The following is a 19,439-nucleotide window of genomic DNA, read 5'->3' as shown; positions in this document are numbered from 1 at the left end:
ATACTTTGAGATATTTAACAGATGCCCTTCTCTGGGTACCCTTACCCACTGAGGTGTGATGGGTACTTACTGGGGAAAGGGCCTTCTCAGTAGTGGCATCCTGATTGTGAAATGCTCAGAGATGCTTACTTGATGCATACCTACATGTAATTTCAGTGCCAGGCAATGGGTACTGTTTATTAATTTTAGTTGTCTTAATGTGTTGTAAGCCACCTTGGAAATTTGCTTTGAAAGGCAGGATTAATGTGTCAATAAATAATATTAAATAATATAGGCAATGAGGGAAGAGCCTTTCCTTTTTATAAAGTTTCTGCTATACAGAACCTAGTATATTACGCAGGAAAAAGAAATGCATATCAGCCAAAACCATTAATAACAGAATTACTGAAATGTAAAGCTTATGTCAGCATAAAGAAAATAGTCATTAAAATATTCTTCTATTTTTTAAAAGCAGCAAACAGTATTAGCTCTTATTGCTTTCTTCACATAGATTATCAGCAACATTTTTAAAAATAATAATAATAATGTCCTGGTTGGTCTTCGGCCTTTCCATATGGTAGGTTTCCAGGATAGCAAATGTGCAATTATTCTTTGTGTTATGTGGGAACGCCATGTATTTCCTTCAAGGAAGTACTTCTGATTCAGGGATAGTGCATTTTCCTAGTATTCAAATGGCAATATTGTGTTGCTGGGGAAATGCTTTATCTAGTAGTGATTATAATTCTGAATACCTCTTGTAGTACAACTGCACAACTACTCAACATAAACCTATCATAGATAACTAGTGACACAGTTCCTTCCTCTTCAGTGTTGTGACCCTGGCTGCAGACTGCATTTGACGTGGAAACTTGCATGGGAAATACAATCGTGCAAATGCAGTTTGAACCAATTGCCTGAATAATTGCTTGAAGTAATTTGAATTAATACTTCTAGTTCCTTCTGCACTGGTGGTTTGATGTAGGTTTTTGACACTCTTCGGACAACACACTAAGCCACAGTGGTTAAGCATTTTGAGCTAAACATTATGGCTTAGCGTGTTGTGTGAACCATGACTTAGTGGGTCGTGTGCACCATTCATAACCATTCTTATGGTTGGAACATGCTCATTAACCATTTGCTTTAAAAGGCTTAGGGGCCTAATCACAGCTTAGCATGTTGTCCGAAGGGGCCCATTTAGAGAAAGAAGGAATGTGAAAGATAAAACCAGGTAGCCGTGCTGGAGATGGGAAGTACTGCTAGACAGAATTTCTAACATGGAGCTGGTGGACATGTTCTAATGTATTTGCCTGCCTTCTGGGTACCTTACAAAGCTTATGCTAAAGAATGGAAAATCACAACATCAGAGGCCTCTGCAGCTGTCATTCATCTAGAAAAATAGTTTATTGAGTGGGAAAGTCTGATTCAAGAAGTCCCTCTAGCAGCATTTTCTAAAGACAAAATAAATATTAGAAGGGAAGAAAAAGAATTAATCAGGGGAATTTAAGACAGCCAGTGGTAGACTAGCGTTTTCCCTTCCTTTAATAACCAGCACTACGAAAATACTCTGAAGGGATAAAGAGATGAATAAAAAGGTATTGGAATATGTGTTTTTCTTGTTGGCAGAGTGGGAATAAAGTGTCCATATCTACTACACCTTTTGAGAACACATCGATCAAAGTGGGGCCAGCTCGGAAGGCCAGCTATAAATCGAAGATGGCTAGAAGGAACAAGAAAAGCAAAACAAAGGACGGACAGGAAAGGTCAGTGACGTTTTATTGTGGAAAATGAAATTATGCCCTGATAGCAATTGCAAAATAATTTTTGGAAATAACCTTCTGCCAGTACATGTTTTATGTCACAAAAATATCATGAAATTCGAAGATACAATTATTTAGCAAACTATAGAATTAGATCCAAAGTTCCTTAAGTGGACTTCTTACTTCAGAATGGGATGCTCTCAGGTCTGTCTTCCTCCTGTGCGCCATGAAATTTTCCTCCAAAGGGCTGGAGGATTGCTTAGAGCAGCCTGGGAAGTGGTATAGTGGGCTGCCGGGGGGGGGGGGGGGGAGGAATCAGCAAAAATGGCTTCTTCCCTCTTTCCATTTCCATGATGGAAGGATTCTTTCCACCAACAGGAAGACTTCTTCCATTCGTGAAGGGGCTCTTTTTTGATCTGATCCTGTTTATTTTTTAACAAATAATTATAGTCCTCACTTTCACTATTCCAGTAAGAAGAAGAGCTCTTTGTTCAGGAAGATCACCAAGCAGGCTTCTCTGCTTCATACCAGCAGGAGTTTATCTTCCCTCAACCGTTCTCTGTCATCTGGGGAAAGTGTTCCTGGCTCACCTACTCACAACCTCTCCCCTCGTTCACCAACACAGAGTTACCGATCTACTCCTGAGTCTGCACATTCAGGTAAAAGGGGAGGCAGGGATTAAGGACTGTGAGGCTTTAAGCCTATCCTTTTGACCCTGATAGTAATGTGGTGTTTTCTCAGACTGGAAGGCAGAGAGAACACATCTTATAAACTATCAGACTGCTGCAAGTCGAATTACTTCAGTGTGTGGAGAAACAAGTGACATAAATTGTAGTGTGGTACACAGAAGACAGGGGGTGAAATGGCACAAGCAAGATGTAGTAGGCAAAGAGGTGGGAAAAATGGGCCTGGAGATAAAGATATATTGCTGGAGCTTCGAAAGTGTACCCAATGAGTTTTAGGGGAGGAGAGAAAGTTTAGTAATGTCAGAAAGGAAGCACAATTTCATAATGTTTGACAAACGCTGTGCTAATGATTGGTGTGCATTTTTTTTAATAGTCCAGGATTTGCCCAACAGGAATTCCCTGAAGGCTGATTTTACAATATGCACAGTTATTTGTCCTTTTTATTTTATTATATTGGTGGGATTTATACCATGCCTTTAGAGAAAAATGCCATCAAGGCAGCTTATCAAGAAAAATTTGTAAAAACTGTAAAATACAATATCAGAAGTACATATAAAGAAAACCATAGAAACAGGCATCCTGGGAGGGCAGAGTATAAATCAGCTTTCCCCAACCTGGTGCCCTTCAGATGTTTTGGGCTACAACTCTCAGCATTCCTGACGATTGGCCATACTTACTGGGACTGATGGGAGTTGAAGTCCAAAGCATCTGGAGGGCACCATATTGGGGAAGGATGTTATGAATGTTATAATAGAAATACTTATCATCATCATCATCTCTATACCTCCCCATAGCCAAGGCTCTCTGGTCGATTTACAAAATGCAGAAAAATTAGAATAATTGGCTCTTAAAAACCAATTGAAAAGGTCTGAAAAAGAATGGTCAGTAAGAGAGAACAAGATGGCATATAAAAGGCAACATAGTTGATGCCACACAAATGCTGAACATGCTATAACTACAGGACAGCATTGCAGTTGGGTGGGGCAGAATGTAGTTAACTGCTCCTGATATTTTCTTTTGCAGTAGACTACACCTTCTTAAAATCAATCCTATCCCGTCTTTGCCAACTGTTTTCACATGCAATGTACATGTGAAAACAATGCCTCATGCTTCTAAAATGTCTTTGTGTGCTTGGTTTTAACGTTCTCCTTTTTTGATGTTCACAGTTGGTGGAAACTCTTCTCAGAGCAGTTCACCTAGTTCCAGTGTTCCGAATTCTCCTGCCAGTTCAGGACACATCCGTCCCAGCTCTTTGCATGGGCTAGCACCAAAGCTTCAACGGCAATATCGTTCTCCAAGACGTAAATCTGCAGGAAACATTCCTCTCTCTCCACTAGCACACACTCCCTCACCAACTCCACAGTCCACGTCACCTCAGCGCTCACCTTCCCCTTTGCCAGGGCATTCAGTTGGCAGTTCAGGCATCATGCAGTCTTTCCCTGTGAAGTTACACTCCTCCCCACCTCTAGTCCGACAGATTTCAAGGCCCAAGAGTGCTGAGCCTCCAAGATCCCCTCTGCTGAAGAGAGTCCAATCAGCTGAGAAATTGACCTCCTCTCTATCATCCTCAGAAAAAAAGCTGCCCTCTTCACGCAAACACAGCTTGGATATCTCCCATTCCGAATTTAAGAAGGAGATGCTCCAGAGAGATCCAAGCCTCCAAAGCTGGCAGGAATCTATGAATGAAACAACTGGAGGTAAAGTTGGGCTTGCAGAAAAGGGAACACTACAAAAACCTTCTTCCAGGAAATTAGGGGCTATTCGGCAAGACAGGGTGGAGAGAAGGGAGTCTCTCCAGAAGCAGGAGGCCATCACAGAAGTAGATTCTTCTGAGGATGAAACTGATGAAGGGTCAGAAGACAGTCAAGACGGGAAAAAAATGGACAGGCCACCCTTCAGTACGGACCACCACATTTCTGATCCTTTCACAGAGGAGATGAAGCATTCTTCCAAGTTGGAAAGCAAAGACAGTATGGAAGATGATGCTTTTCTCCCTGAGGAAACAAAAACTGATAATTTGCAGAATGGGGCAAATCAACAACAACCAAAGGATGTTGCAAGGACATCACTGACTGACATAGATGAGTCACAGACTGAAGTTTGTGCAAGAACTTCACCTATAGAAAAACCTGGTGGCTCTGAAACAATTATGCTAATATCAGAATCTGAAACAACATCAGAGTTAATACAAGGCAATAAACCTGTAAGTCAAAAAGATGCCTATTTCGAAGATGCTAAAGATCCTACGGAAACTCTGATTATCCAGGAAAGCAGAGACTGTCCAGAGCAGGTGAAGTGCCTACCACTGAGATTTCTGCAGCTTGGTCAAGGTGACTGCTCAGGACTGGCAAGTGACAAAAATAACCTGAAGGAATCTGCTCCTAAAGCCAACTATATATTTTCACACAATACTATCCCTTTGTTAGCACTTTCTTCTTCTACTTGCACAAGTAGCACAAGCTCTCTTCCACTAGTAAGCCAAATGGATTGCAAAGACATGCTTCGGAAAGAGGAACTCCAGTCTACCAAGGAGAGCGCTAGTATTCAGAATCTGGGAGATAATGGCAAAACCTCTTCACAAAGCTGTCCAAATGTAGAAGAACCACAAGAGTTGTCCTCTGCAGTGGCAATTTCAAAACACAAAAGTCATACAAGTGATAAAAACCTAAGTTGTCTTCCAGGTAGTCCAAAATTCACACTTGATGTCCAAGCTGAAAGTGGAGAAGCACTTTGGTCAACTTCTTATTTAGCAACAGGTGCAAAAGGCATGTTGGTCCCAGTGAATGTCAATATATCTGGCTCAAGAGAACTAGAAAAAACAAGAGAAGAGTTACCACAGGAGGAACTGTTTTATTTAAAAGGGAGTGTGCCCAAGCAAGGAATGCAGGAGATAGTAAAGCAAGTCCCAGAAGCAGCCAAAACTTTCAGCATAGGTGGTCTCATTAAAACATGTGGTTCCTGCATTGAGTCAGGAACCCCAGCAGTATCTTGGGAGTCAGAGTGTCCAATGGGAGCAAAAGAGGAGCCAGAGTGTGGTAACTCTAATGTATCTAAAATGTTGGATAATGAGTGGCAAATGCCTCCATCTGAAGATCGACCAGATGGCACCGCAAGGCAAAGCATGAGGGTTTCTTCACGACCAGATGGTAGCCAGAGTTCTAAAAAGGAGACTACTTTGATGTCAGGAAAAATCAGCGAGACTGGAGGTCACTTACAAACGAAAGACTTCCTGTTCTCAGAAAATAATGTTGTGAAGAAAACATAGCAGTATCTCTATATTCAGAAACAAAGACAACATTAGTAGAACAAAAATATAAAACAGAAAACCTGTACATCTATTTTTTTGTAGATTTGTGTTTTCACACTCTTGCCTTTTTCATTCTTGCAATTCTATTTTTGTACACAGCATTTGCCATTTGATGCCTCTTGACAGGGTATCTTTACAACAAGATTACAAAATGGTTTGCAAACTTCTATTTTCTTTTTAAATTTTCCCCCTTAATTTTAGAGCATCCTGTGGATTGTCTACCTTTTGAGCATTTTTCTCATCTCTTTCAAATTTCCAGAGAAAACAAGGCAGCTCTCTTGAAAAGGACATATTTTGACCATCAGCTCCAAATTTCCAAAATTTTAGATAATTCCTTACATTGGCAAGGATAAAGAAATAAACACATTTGATGGCAGACTCTTCAGAAATTCTTATGCCACCGCACACCTTCTTTTCTTACATATCGTAGACGGCCACATATATCTGTGAGGGAAATTTTACGTGTCAATCTGTGCAATGGGCAATATTTTTTTTAAAAAAAAATTAAGCAAAATGTTGAAACAAATCTTCAGTTTGTGTTTGAATTATTTTTACTTTGTTTTAAAAGAAACACTCCATCTTCAACCTTTTTAAAAATTGTAATGCTTTTTTCCTTACTGGTCTTTCTTTGCTCAGAACAGGCAATTACCTAAAAAGAGGTAAAGGGTGTATCAGTTACCATAGCTCTTAGTGAAGTAGCCGATTCCACTAACACTTTGTTGGAGGTGAGCGTCTGAGACCATCCCACCCATCTTGTGGGGCTAATTAGTTTGTTGTGGAACCAGTTAACATAAAGCAGAGTTCTTCTTTGACTTAGTCAGTGGGAAGTGATCTTCACTGATTTGTCGAGGAAAGGCTGAGACAAACCACTATTAGTGAAATAGTCCTATTAGCTTCAGTGTATCTTTCCCAAGTGTAAGTATTTAGTAAGTTGGCCCCTATATCACACAGATGAACTATATGTTTATTATAATTCAGTTCCCTCTCCATTGCTTAATCCACTTGTGTTGTTTCTAAAAGGCCTAGGTTTTCTAAGAAACCTTTTGTTAGCTTTTGAAAGCTCAGCATCAACTGGTGCTTTAAAAAACACACAGCTAGATCTATAATACTGCACTGATATAGATATAGATATAGATACACATACAGTCAAGCAAAAGCTGCAGCATTTCAAGTCTATCACTTATTGAATCTAATTACAGTTTATAGGCAAAGGTGGCTATTTCCATAACCCCATAATATTTCTGAATTTAACTTATAGCCTTGCCTAACAAGATACATCAATATGTGTGGGCAGAGAAAGTAATTATTTGCACAGTCTGCTGTTCTACGTAGACAGTTAGTTGATCACATGATGACTGTAATAGCTCTCCAGGGCAAGGACTGTGGTTAATTATAGTACAGCTTCGTTACCCTGCCATGTTTCTGATGTAAAGCCTCTTCCTGCACCATTTCTCCTTACAGAGGCTATATGTACTTTTTGACTAGCAACATGCTCTTAAAACTTTAATTTATTATCATCACATTTCAAGTGTCTTTGTATCTTGTTTGAACTCCCTCATCACCCACCCACCCCGGCAAATTACTCTATACCTAATTCTTGATTCTTTGGTTTCAGTTTTGGACCAACTTATTTTTGATTTGGGATTCTTTTTACATTAACCACTGTTTGTGTGTGTGTGTGTGTGTGTGTGTGTGTAAGTGTAAGTAAAAGGGAATGCGCTGTGTGTGTGTTGTAATGCTGTAAAAGGTCCATTGGTTTTCTCATATGTAAACTTGAAACTTTAGTACTCAAAATGTCACCAATAATAGTTCCCACATCGATTTTATTAAATAAAACCTTCTAATCTCCTTAATCCTGCAACCAGCACTCAAGAGCTAACTTTATGTATTGGCATCCAGGATGCCCGCCTTTAATATCACTTTGCTGTATTACTCTCCAAACAAGGCAATTGGGGCACCAGTACATAGACATATTTAGGAAAGGGGCATTGTGGCTAATATGAGTTGATGGCATAGTCACTCAGAAATGTACATTAACTTGAATAATGTAATAGTGTGAAATACTATAATTTAGACTAAGAATTTGAGCCCTGGGGATAAATAATGTAGCTTCAAACATATCTTGTAGCATCTGTATACACAAAGGCAGCCAAAGGGTTTGTATCTCTAGTTTAGCCAAATAAAACACCTCATTTCTTAAAATATAGATGCTACCTTTTTGATATGCTTATTATACCATTACCAGGAAACCTCTATAGTTCTTGGAAAGCCTTCATTTTTCACCACTACTTGGTAGATTCCTATAACAGGACCCACTTTAGTAAAATTATTGGCAAACTTTCCATAAAATCTCAATGCTAATAGAACAGATTTATTCTTTGGACATTTATATGGATGAGCTCTGACAATCATGACGTTACTGAGGACAAATTTAGGCTCTTAAAAGCACTTAAACTTTAAGCCTAGCAGGAGGTGGTGTGTAATGGCCAGGTTAAACGGATGTTACCATGTTGAGGGAAAGCAGGTGTTAGTATGACTTATTTTATAGTCCAGTTAAACCACTCAGTGCATACAGTGCTGATCCAGCTAGCTGAGACCCTGATCTCTGTGTCGTTCCATGATTGGAGAACTCTGTTTAGGCACAAGATGTATGCAGTTATCTACTTTCCCATTTTATTTTATTTTATTTTGGATGTTTGGAATTCATTTGTTTTCCTCATGCAACCTTTACACTTTCAGTATCTGATGATGCATTCCTCGACAATACTTCACACCATTAAATAGGGCATCTAAAACCAGCAGATCGATTCTTAGTGTAAACATTAGATTTTAGCGTTGCTAAAAACCACTCCTGGGGGACAATGCCCAAGACCTTGTGGTGCTCATTAAGCTACAAAACAATACTCATCATTGAGCAGGGTAAGAGGAATGACCTGTGGGATTTTCTCCCCTCATCAGCACTGAATTAAGGTGTGATTTGGATTTTTTGTTTCTTCCTGTGGGGAGGGTGAATTCTTTCTCCAGTTTTATCCTACTGGACATGAAGGATGATACCGTACTTCTAGTAAATGATTTTACAGCTGTGTGTGTGTGTTTACAATGTGTTTTGATTTTTTGTTATTTGGGGGCTGTAAGCACAGCTTTCATGCTGGGTTCAATTTCAAGCTGGTGCCACTCAGCATCTGGCTAGTAGAGGATAATGTGGGATATGTGTTTTTAGAAACTTGAACAATTGCCACATAATAGAGGTGCAATAATTTTTATTCATGTTGTACCTGCATGTTGATGTTCAAATACTCCTCTGAAATACACTTCATTTTTATATAAACCTGTGTCATCTCTTGCTTGAATTATTTTTGTTCAAATATTTCCCTGTGACATGTTGCAATAATCCTTTATTTCACAAGACTATGCTTTAATGTCTTGTGACAACCTTAGTGGGCTTTGACATAATGGCTGCACATAGATAACCTTTTACCAACAGGGGACTTACCACAGTGTGCATGTCAACTGATTTTCGATATCTCAGTTGGGAGCGAATATTTTATGCAAGTGGTCATCTGTATTCATTCTTGTCTTCTGTAGAAACTACTTGTGTCATCACAGGATAGTTCAATGTGTGAAGGCCATGGGTGGTGGATGCAGTTGCTACTAGTTTATTCAGATAAACCATTTATCTACCTTCATTTATCTTGTTTGTTCATTGTATAAAAGGAGCCATGTGACGTCAGTCTTGGGATGATATAGACAGACAGATGTAGGGTACCCTGTATGAGAAATAAATGCAGAGCTAGGAGGTGAGGAGCTTGGGAACCACCATCCCTATACATTATGTACCACAAAGTCAATGCCACAGTGCTGCCATGTGGCCCGTGCCACACTCCAGGCCTGTGTCTCATGAGAGGGAAGAGGCAGCTGCTTGCTTAAGGAAAGGAGGGAATGGAGCTAACATTCCTTTCCATATAATGCAGGAGTGGAGAACCTATGACCCTCCAGATGATGGACTCAAAGTCCCATCAGCCCCAGCCAACATGGAAAATTTTCCAGGGATGATGGAAGTTATAGTTTAATAACATCTGGAGGGCCATAAATTCCCCAACACTGATATAATGCTTAAATAGAGTCCCAGAGATTTTCTCTAGCTTCCATCAACGGAGAGACACTGTTGTTGTTGCTGTTGCTGCTGCTGCTGCTGCTGTTGTTATATTTATTAGTATCCTGCCTTTTGCCCAATGCTGGGCCTCAAGGCAGTTTTACAAAATCAAAACATATACAGTTAAATCCGATAAATAGAAATATACAAAAGTTAAAAATATAATTAAATACATTTCAATATTAAAACATTTAAAATACATAACAATTTTAAAAGTCCTAGGCATAGACAGAGGTCTAGATTATTCACCAAAGGCCTGCCGGATCAAAAATGTATTTGCCTGCCTCTGAAAGCACATCAAGGAGGGAGCCAGTCTAGCTTCCCTGGGAAGAGAGTTCCAGAGCACAGGAGCAGCTACCAAGAAGGCCCTTTCCCGCGTTCCTACCAGGCGTGCCTGTGATGGTGGTGGGACTGAGAGAAGAGCTTCTCCTGAAGTTCTCAAAGCACCGGTAAGCTTGTAAGGGAGAATACAGTCTTACGAGAAAAACTAGATGTTTATTTTGGATGTGAAGCCAGAAAGCCTATATACACCAGTTTATTCTGGATGTGAAGCCAAAAAGTGTAGATACAGCAGTTGCTGGGGAACATGGGTGGGAGGGTGGTGTTGCACCATGTCCTGCTTGTGGGTCCTTGGTCAACAGCTGGTTGGGGTACGATCATCACCATGTCACTAGTGTGTAACATTTCAAATGGTGTCTGCCAGTTGTCAGGCTCTGCAGAGAGCCAGGGGATGTGGCAACGCTATGCAAGGGACAGAATCGCTATGGCAAAGTAGCTACATTGCCTACCTCATAGGCTTGAAAGCAGGGAGGTGAGAGAACATGTACCTCAACAGTGGCCCTTGCCATCCTCTATCACTCTTCAGTGCCAGCTGCTTTCCTTCTCTGTGAAGGAGGGGGAGAAGCCAAGCACAGCAAATTGTTCCAGGAGAGGAAAGCTGTCTCCCTCAGGAACACTTTTCTTCAGGCTTAGGGCCTGGGTGCCAAGCACAACTGGAGTCCCTGACTAAATTGGTGCCTTTCCTCCTGCAGAAGATATAAGCTGCTAAAGTAAAGCTCAAATGCTGTCTGAACAGCTTGCCTACAATCTGTACAAGATTCTGGACTGCCTCCTGAGAGACACCAAGAAGAGAAATTTATGGTGAGAAACTTGTGTTGTGTGACAGGATACGTTCATGAGAAATAGATGTAGTTTTAGTGGAGCAGTCATCCTGTGCCTGCCTTACCACTCAGAAAAACCACTGTAGCCCGCCATTATTCATCACACAATCATAACAGTAGAGGAAGGAAATGGGGCCATGCTGCCCCTCCCCCACGCCTGGTTGTCCCTGTGTTGGAAAATGCCTGTAACAGGGAGTCTTGCTATATTAGGGTGACCATATTTTGGAAACCAAAAAGGAGGACAACATGGTTGGCCCCCAAGGGGGCGTGTCCAGCACCAAGGGGGCGTGCCCACCCAAACATAGCCTTGGTCACATGTCTGATTTTACAGCACACATTTAAGACAAATCTGTTCTACATAGCATCTTAATGTTAAAATCACTGAAATAAAGAACAAGTGAGAGATTCAATGTATCTGAAATTAATTTCACTCACTCCTACTTTTGTAGGTTTTGCTGTACTTTGAAGCTTTTGCTATGCTCTGTGTGATACAGTCTCCCCTTCCCTCAAATATCTTTTCTGACTGTATCTTCACTCATTGCAAGCTGCTGTTGTTGTTAACAGGGTTTGCTACTGGCCGGCCGGATGGCTGGCTTTTTTTAATTTCAATTTTTTTAAAAAGCTTGTGTATAATTGTCACAAGTTTCTCTACTCAAACATTAGGGTGGGTGTTGTGGCAGTTTACCTAAAGACTGGAGATCCCCTTAATGCCAGGGGCTGAAACTGCTCAATATGCAAAACCCCAAAGAGGAGGTTTGACAACCTGAGTTTGAAGGATATGGCTCCAGCAGTTTTAAAACACAATAATTTTAAAACTTTGAACTTTTAAAAAAATCCTAAAAAAACAATGGATGAACAGATCTGATTCAAACCTGGCATGGCTAAATCTCTCCTTAAGAGCTATCATGGTGCCAACTTTCAGCCCTTTATCTTTTAAAAATGTCATTTTTAAAAAATAATTTTAAAACCTCAAACTTTTTTTTTAAAAAAACTAAAACTTAATGGATGGACAGATCTGTTTCAAATTTGGCATAGATAAAGTCCTTGTTAAGAGCAATCATGGTGCCAAGTTTCAGCTCTTTATCTTTAAAAATAATATTTTTTTTTTAAAAAAATTAAATCCTCAAATTTTAAAAAATTCCTAAAAAATCAATGGATGAACAGATCTGTTTCAAATTTGGTGTGGCTAAAGCTCTACCTAAATCCTATCATGGTGCAAAGTTTCATTTCTTTATCTTTAAAAATGACGATTTAAAAAATAATTTGAAAACCTAAATTTTTAAAAAAATCCTAAAAAATCATTGGATGAACGGATCTGTTTCAAACTTGGTATGACTAAAGCCCTTCCTAAGAGCTACCATTGTGCCAAGTTTCATGTCTATCTTAAACAATGACGGAGTTATAAGCATTTTTGTTAATTCCCATTAGACCTATCCTTTGGAAAAATCCGGATTTCCCCTCCCCCTCCCAGATTTGTCATCAAAAACCCGGGCAAATCCGGTCATATGGTCACCCTGTGCTATATCTGCTAGAGCTGGGATGATATTTTCAGCTCAACCTTGTTGGCAGTACAATTGGGGTGAAAAGAAAAAGCCCCCAGAACTGCAGCAGAAGAAAATTCAGAGAAACCATCTGTAGTGGGGGATTTAGCTTACCTAAGACAAAATCGACAAGGCTTTTTATTTCCTTCACCGTGACTTACAGGAGTATCTGCAGCCTTTTGCTGCATTTCCTGGTTCAGGATTACTATGAAAATGGTGTACAAGCAGAGCATGGTTTTGAGCATAATTCGAACCCAGGGCCCAGGAAATGCATCTGAAGGTATATTTGTGGGTTGTGCGTCTGCTATGAGGAGCCATAATGGATTTTTTAAAAGGATTTAAAATAAAACAAAAACTCACCCAACTTGTTCAAATACCCCATCCCCAAAATTATACCAAAAGTGAGGGAAGATTTTTGGGGACACCTCTAATACTCACATAGGCCCCCTGTGCAGGGTCCTAAATTATGGGGAGAACCTAGAGGCTTCTCTGTTACATATATTCCTCAAGTGCAAGCCTACTCTCCCCACAGAATTACAGTCACATGGGGAATAATGACTATATGGCTTAGCTTTTTTGCTCGTTGTGTAAAATTAACCCTATGGTGGCACAGTTTAGGCATGAAATAGAACAGCCAGACAGAGATGTTCTGGGAAATAAATGCACATTTAGAAAAATTCAAGCCCTTTCAAACATCACAAACTGTATATGTATCATGGAAATGCAAGTGAGTTTTGCTTTTTTAAGTTGCTGTGATGGCAGTGTCTGGCTTAATGAAGATGAATCTGTGCCAACTTGCAGGTTATGGTAGACCGAACACTTCCTGATTCCGGGAGTGTTTTTATTGTCTAATTTCAGACACTGTGCTTCTGGTGGATGGCAATTTCAGGGGGGTTGGGAGGGAGAAGGGGGCTCAAATTCAATAATTCAGATTCTCTAAGATTGTTACAAGGCATTTCCTTAAAGCCTCTACCTTTTGGCAGGCAGCAAACTAATTAATAGGATAAAGATGGGCAGCAGGAGGCGTCAAATGCTACAAGGTGAATTATATGGAGCACCACAACACTATGCATGTGAACAGTCTAAAAGAGCAGACTTTTAGACTGCAACCTTCTTCTCTCTGGCCTTCCTTCTTCTCACATCAGTCCGTTGGTTTCTGTTCACCACTGTGCCACAAAGATCATCTTCTTGGCTCGCCGCTCTGACCATGTTACTCCGCTTCTGAAATCTCTTCATTGGCTTCCAATTCACTTCAGAATCCAATATAAACTTCTCCTGTTAACCTTCAAAGCTTTTCACGGTCTAGCTCCTTCCTATCTCTCCTCTCTCATCTCTCACTATTGCCCCGCTCGTGCTCTTCGCTCCTCTGATGCCATGTTTCTCGCCTGCCCAAGGGCCTCTACTTCCCTTGCTCGGCTTCGTCCATTTTCTTCTGCTGCCCCTTACGCCTGGAACGCTCTTCCAGAACGTTTGAGAACTACAAGTTCAATCGCAGCTTTTAAAGCTCAACTAAAAACTTTTCTTTTTCCTAAAGCTTTTAAAACTTGATGTTGTGCGGACTTTATACTGTTAGTTTTACCCTACCCTGTGCCTGCTTACCCTACCCTGTGCCTGTTGGCATTCTCTTCCCCTCCTTATTGTTTTACTATGATTTTATTAGATTGTAAGCCTATGCGGCAGGGCCTTGCTATTTACTGTTTTACTCTGTACAGCACTATGTACATTGATGGTGCTTTATAAATAAATAATAATAATAATAATTTGGGGGTGGGGGAGGCAAACCAATTGCTGTATGACAAGTTTATTAAGCTGATTTCCAAGTTTCTCAGTGCTTTTTAAGCAAATGCTCATCCTTGGGAGGAACTGAAAATAACTTAAAAATTAATAGTTGTATAAAACCTGTTCACAAAGAAATTGCATATAGAGTGCATACCCGTCCACAATAACCCATATGAATTTTGTGGTAACGTATATTTAAGGTAGAGTCCCAAAGTCCTGCCAGGCTCCTGCTGGCAGGACAGAAGTGAGGGAGGAGCATGGTTTGCCACTCTTTCCCTGTTCATTTCTTTCTTTCAACTATTCCCAGGGTGGGGCAACATTATTTCCTCGTTATTGGGGACTTCAGAGTCCCCCCTACTGTGCTCATTCCACACTCTTGATCCTCCTCCTTTTCCTCTTCTGATGTTGGAGTCGTGAGAGGCACAAATCTTTATGTGGGGAAAGGATCCATGATCAGAGCTCTGTCTTTGGCCTCAGAGGCTATTCTGTGGTCCTTGGTACTATACTAGGGACCATAGGACTGGCCTGCCCCCTGGTCTACAAAGAGCTTGAATGTAGTGTGAAAATAGATGACTAGCACACTTTACAACGGTCAGAGATGACAAAATACCAGTAACTGCAACATAACTGCTTCCCACCCCAAAGTGTGTGTGTGTGTGTGTGTGTAGCTCACATTGCAAATAAAAGTTATAAACTAAACATAGAGCACACCAATTATTATTAAAAAATAATTCTAGTTCCAAGAAACATCATTTTTTAAACCCTCACAAAACAATTGCATAATAATATTATTTTTAGAATTTTTATTTCTTCTTTGATTCTTGTACAAGGATGTTGTGTTGGGGCACCGAAAAACCTTTTAAACCTTGACTGAGGAGAACCCTGGGTGAGTCTCCTGTATGCCTGCCACTTTTATATTTCATGTAGGTGGCAGCTGCCACTAAGTACTAGTCCCATTCTGCTGGCTCCTTGTGGTGAACAACTCCGGATCTGCCTTGCTATCCTTAAGCATTACAAGGCTGCTGCCGCAGAATCCCGGTGCACATTTATCCGGCAAGTGTGGTAGCGCCATAAACAGATAAAGGCACTATCCACTAATATCCACTAAGTTTAAAAAAATTAATGGAGCAGCCCAGATATCAGATCTACACAAGTTTGTGGCCAGAGATGCATAAGTAGGTGCATCTCACCCTTGTGTGGGGAGCCCCCCAATTAGATCACACAGATTGCATTTTGATGTACCTTCCATGTTCCCGTGAGTCAGTTGGTTTCCCCCATACAAAGCAGCATCCAGGACTAATCTAGCTACTTGTTTCCCCATACAGTGAAAAGATCTCCATGTAGGAAAATAAATCTAGCATATTTTACTGTCTAAACAGCATTGCAAACCTTGGTTTGGGTTAGGAATTCAATAACATGCCTCGGCTTTTCAATCTGGTGTACTTACAGCAGAAAGAGGTCCGGCCATTCTTCAAGCAATGTATTGTATGTGTGACTTTCAGCATGTAGTTTTATAATATAGGGGAAAAGACGTATTGTTGAGTACTGGAGCTAAATGCAATTGTGGTGGGAGTGGGGGTGTGGGGAGAGATGTTGCTGGACACCAATAGTGTCACAAAATATGTCCAATATGTACCAAATACTGCAAATCACATTTAATTCAGCAAATACAACAGCTATTAAGATGCCTTGCAGGAAGACTTGGGAAAGCATAACCTTTTCTCAGGTTCTAAATATAATACATGAAGTGATCAGAAAAGTGCAGCCTGGAAGAAAGTCATGCAGATGTCATATTGCAAATAGGAAATGTGCACTTTCCACCAGTGGTCTAGTGGAACAGGAATGCTGGGGTTCAGAGCTCTGACATTTTTTTTATGTGATCCTAATAAACTGGGTTTTATGCTGTATTAGAATTTCTGTCTCCAAACCCATCTTGTGTCTTCAAGGCAGAATTTTGCCACACTGAGTTTTTCTGATAGCTCCTCAGCCTAGTAGTCTAGAACGGCCACGTCAATGATCCTCTGCACAGCACAATATTTTAATATGGGAATGATTTGTGTAGGCACTCCCAAGATGTTAGCAATAATGCAAGAGACATGTGATTCTTACTCAAGTTTTCTACAGGCTTCTATAACTGTTGTTATATTTACAATTGTGATGGGTAAATAATCTCCATTCTAATCAATAGGCTCCCCTAACTTAAATGCTACTATCCTTGCACTAGAGGGCAGCATTGTCACACAGGAATAAAGGCTAACTTCACATCACAAACTTTAGCTCTACATCTAGGCTGAATACTGAAGATATTATTCTCTCTTCGGCGTTGAATATAACAGACCCGGGTGAATATCTGAAAGCATCATGTGTGACACCATAGGATAGCATGCCATATCCCTGTGTTGATGCATCTACTACTACTTCTCAAGCAAAAAACTTCCATAGTGTTAGGTTCCATTCTATCCACTCAGTAATACAATTTGGCTTGAATGGACTACTTTACTTAATACAACACCCAATATTAATCTCTTTTTTTGCTAATATAAAAATGGCCATATTTTTCTTTACTTTTGCTCTCTGCCTAACCAGGAACATTTGTGATTAATGTAGAGACATCTGGGTAACCACAGGGTTATATGTTTTCAAAAATATGGGTCACCATTGCTTCTTTATCCCAGAATACCAGGTATAAACTTTTATGTGCAGCATCTAACAGAGACTCATTATTTCAGTCTGCGATTTCCAATTTGAGATGGAGTCTAATCGCAGACCTTACAGCTGCAACCTCTAGCCTAATTTGAGGGCTTTTCCCCACTACTACCCTCACATTCCACTTTTTGTACTATCCACCCTGGTAAAAAGTTCTGGAGAAATCAAGAGCTGGCTCGTTATTTTGTGATATTTTAGTTGTTCCTAATAAAGGCATTGTACAGCTGTGGGTTTTGGAATGTTTTCTCTAGAGCACCTTATCACAAGCCCCATGAGCCTATGATACCAAGTAATAATAGGCAGGTTTGTGTTTTAAATTATTTATTAGTGTAGTGAAACTCACATAATCTGAAACGCCTAATTACCTACATTCATTGCCCACAGTCTAATTAAAATGCACATTTATTTCCGTTTCCATTATCCCAATATTTTAAGTGTCTTGGTAAGTGTTTAGAAAAATCATGTATTATAAGTTTGGGTGTCACAGACCTATCAGCAAGTATAATGCACAAAAAGATGGTAATTTATTTTATTTTATTACATTTATATACCGCCCCACAGCCAAAGCTCTCTGGGCAGTTTACAACAATTAAAAATAGTAAACATTAAAAGTATACAAAAATTTAAAAAACATAAGGAGCTGTTCAACACACTTCAGTAAATATAATCATTAAAAAGAAATTCAAAGGGGAAATTCAAAAATGCTTTGTGACTGTGGGGCACTAGTTAATAGAAGAAATGTTTTCTAGTATTAAAAATGGAGGGTGCAAGTTCTTGAGTTGCACATCATTTTTCTTTAGGAATATATCTGGGCAGAGGAGGGGGAAAGCATGTTCCCAAATTGGCCGTAATGTTGGGAAACCTTCACTTCCAAAATTGAAGAAAGAATCTGCAGTTAAAAATAGGCCATGCTGGAAAGATGCCATGAAAGTAGATGAAGAGTTTGTGTTTCCTTCATTAAAATTATAAAAGGCAGTAGCAAGTCACCTATCTATCTTAAGCACTGTTCAGGCTTCATAAATCCCTTTGGAAAGCTGAAAACAGGAAAACCAAGCAAACAGCAAAACGAGATGCAATTGGGACCCTGCCTTCAAGGTGCTGCTCTGCCACCAAACCCTGCAGTATTGCTGCTGTGGGGTGGCAGCAAATAGTCCTCACCGTAGCAGCAGTGCGGGCTTTCCTGCAGCCATGCGGGTTGCTGGGCCCTCCCCCTTGCCCAGTTTCCAGGTGACTAATCGCAGGTCACCTTCCGCCCAGGAATGCCGAAGTGACCTCGCTCCAGCAGGAAAAGTTGGGATAAGTCCCTGACTTTTCTAGTGCGCACCTTCGAGGGAAAGCCCTGCGATGGCAGCTGCATTGTATAACTGCCACAGCGGCTCCAAGCAGCCACCGTGGAGCTTTTAAAGCGTGTAGACAGCCCTTTCTCCAACTATCAGTTCTTGCATGCCTACTTGCCATTTCCTGCCATCACCACCTACAAACCTCAGCCTTCCACCATCCCTCCTCTTTGGCAACACTTCCCAGGCTAGCACACCTGCCTGGAATGTTTGAGTCACAGGAGTCTGTGGCAGCAGGCTGGTTGTGCTGGAGGGTAGCAAAGTGGATGCTATGCAGCTGAGCTGCAGTGCCTCAATTTTCAGGCTACATGGAGCCAAACAGAACAAGAAAAGTGTCTGCAGCCTCATGCATCAAATATGCCACCATGCACATAGTTGAGCTGTGCTACCAAAATGGAGGCATTGTTACTAAATATGATGAATAATGTGGAACATGATTTCTGACAAAATCTATACTTAAAAGACTTGGAAAATAGGTTGTAGCCCTACAGCAATCATGGTTTTGTGTGTAATCATTTTAAACATATCCCCTATTTGGTGGTGTCAAAATTTCAGTATATAAAATGCTTGATAACAAATATTTTACAAACCTTTGGAGGTGATTTTTTTTGTAAAAGTAACTAGATAAGAACACTCCACTCTGTAAAAATTTTTTAGAACTTTCTAAATTTTGTAAGTATTAAAGGCCTATTTTCCTTTCTATAAATAAGAACAATGTAAGAACTTCCTTCAGTCTTAATACTTTTGAGCTCTTCAAAAAGTGCATACTTGCTGTTCTTAGATATTGTCCTACTGTTCAGACATTCACTAAAGCACTAATGGAATATTCTATGTATGCTTTGATATGCAAATTCTAAACATCCCGTGCAAGCATGTATTAACAGCATTTATAACAATTTCACAAGAAGTCTCTAAATTCCAGTTCTTAAAAGGTATGTTCAGTTATGTTGTCCTAAGCTCATCTGATCTTACATGCTTAACTTAAAACTAGTCATTACAATGATCATTCAACTCTTCCTCAGCTAGATGTTCAC

General features: G+C 40.2%; 1 protein-coding gene across 7 annotated transcripts in view; it reads left to right on the top strand.

Annotated features, from left to right (window-relative positions):
- Nucleotides 1–9,052, top strand: part of MAST2 (microtubule associated serine/threonine kinase 2) — a 181,331-nt gene extending 172,279 nt beyond the window's left edge. For all 7 annotated transcript variants that reach the window (XM_063139611.1, XM_063139602.1, XM_063139594.1 and 4 more), the window contains 3 exons: nucleotides 1,603–1,739; nucleotides 2,208–2,395; nucleotides 3,589–9,052. In XM_063139611.1, the coding sequence (XP_062995681.1) occupies nucleotides 1,603–1,739; nucleotides 2,208–2,395; nucleotides 3,589–5,687 (2,424 nt within the window). In that variant the 3' untranslated portion in view covers nucleotides 5,688–9,052. The remainder of the gene's footprint in view (nucleotides 1–1,602; nucleotides 1,740–2,207; nucleotides 2,396–3,588) is intronic.
- The last annotated feature ends 10,387 nt before the right edge of the window (nucleotides 9,053–19,439 follow it).

This window comes from Elgaria multicarinata, chromosome 1 (genome assembly GCF_023053635.1).
Source record: "Elgaria multicarinata webbii isolate HBS135686 ecotype San Diego chromosome 1, rElgMul1.1.pri, whole genome shotgun sequence".
NCBI lineage: Eukaryota > Metazoa > Chordata > Lepidosauria > Squamata > Anguidae > Elgaria > Elgaria multicarinata.
This window is presented reverse-complemented; position numbering and strand designations above follow the sequence as displayed.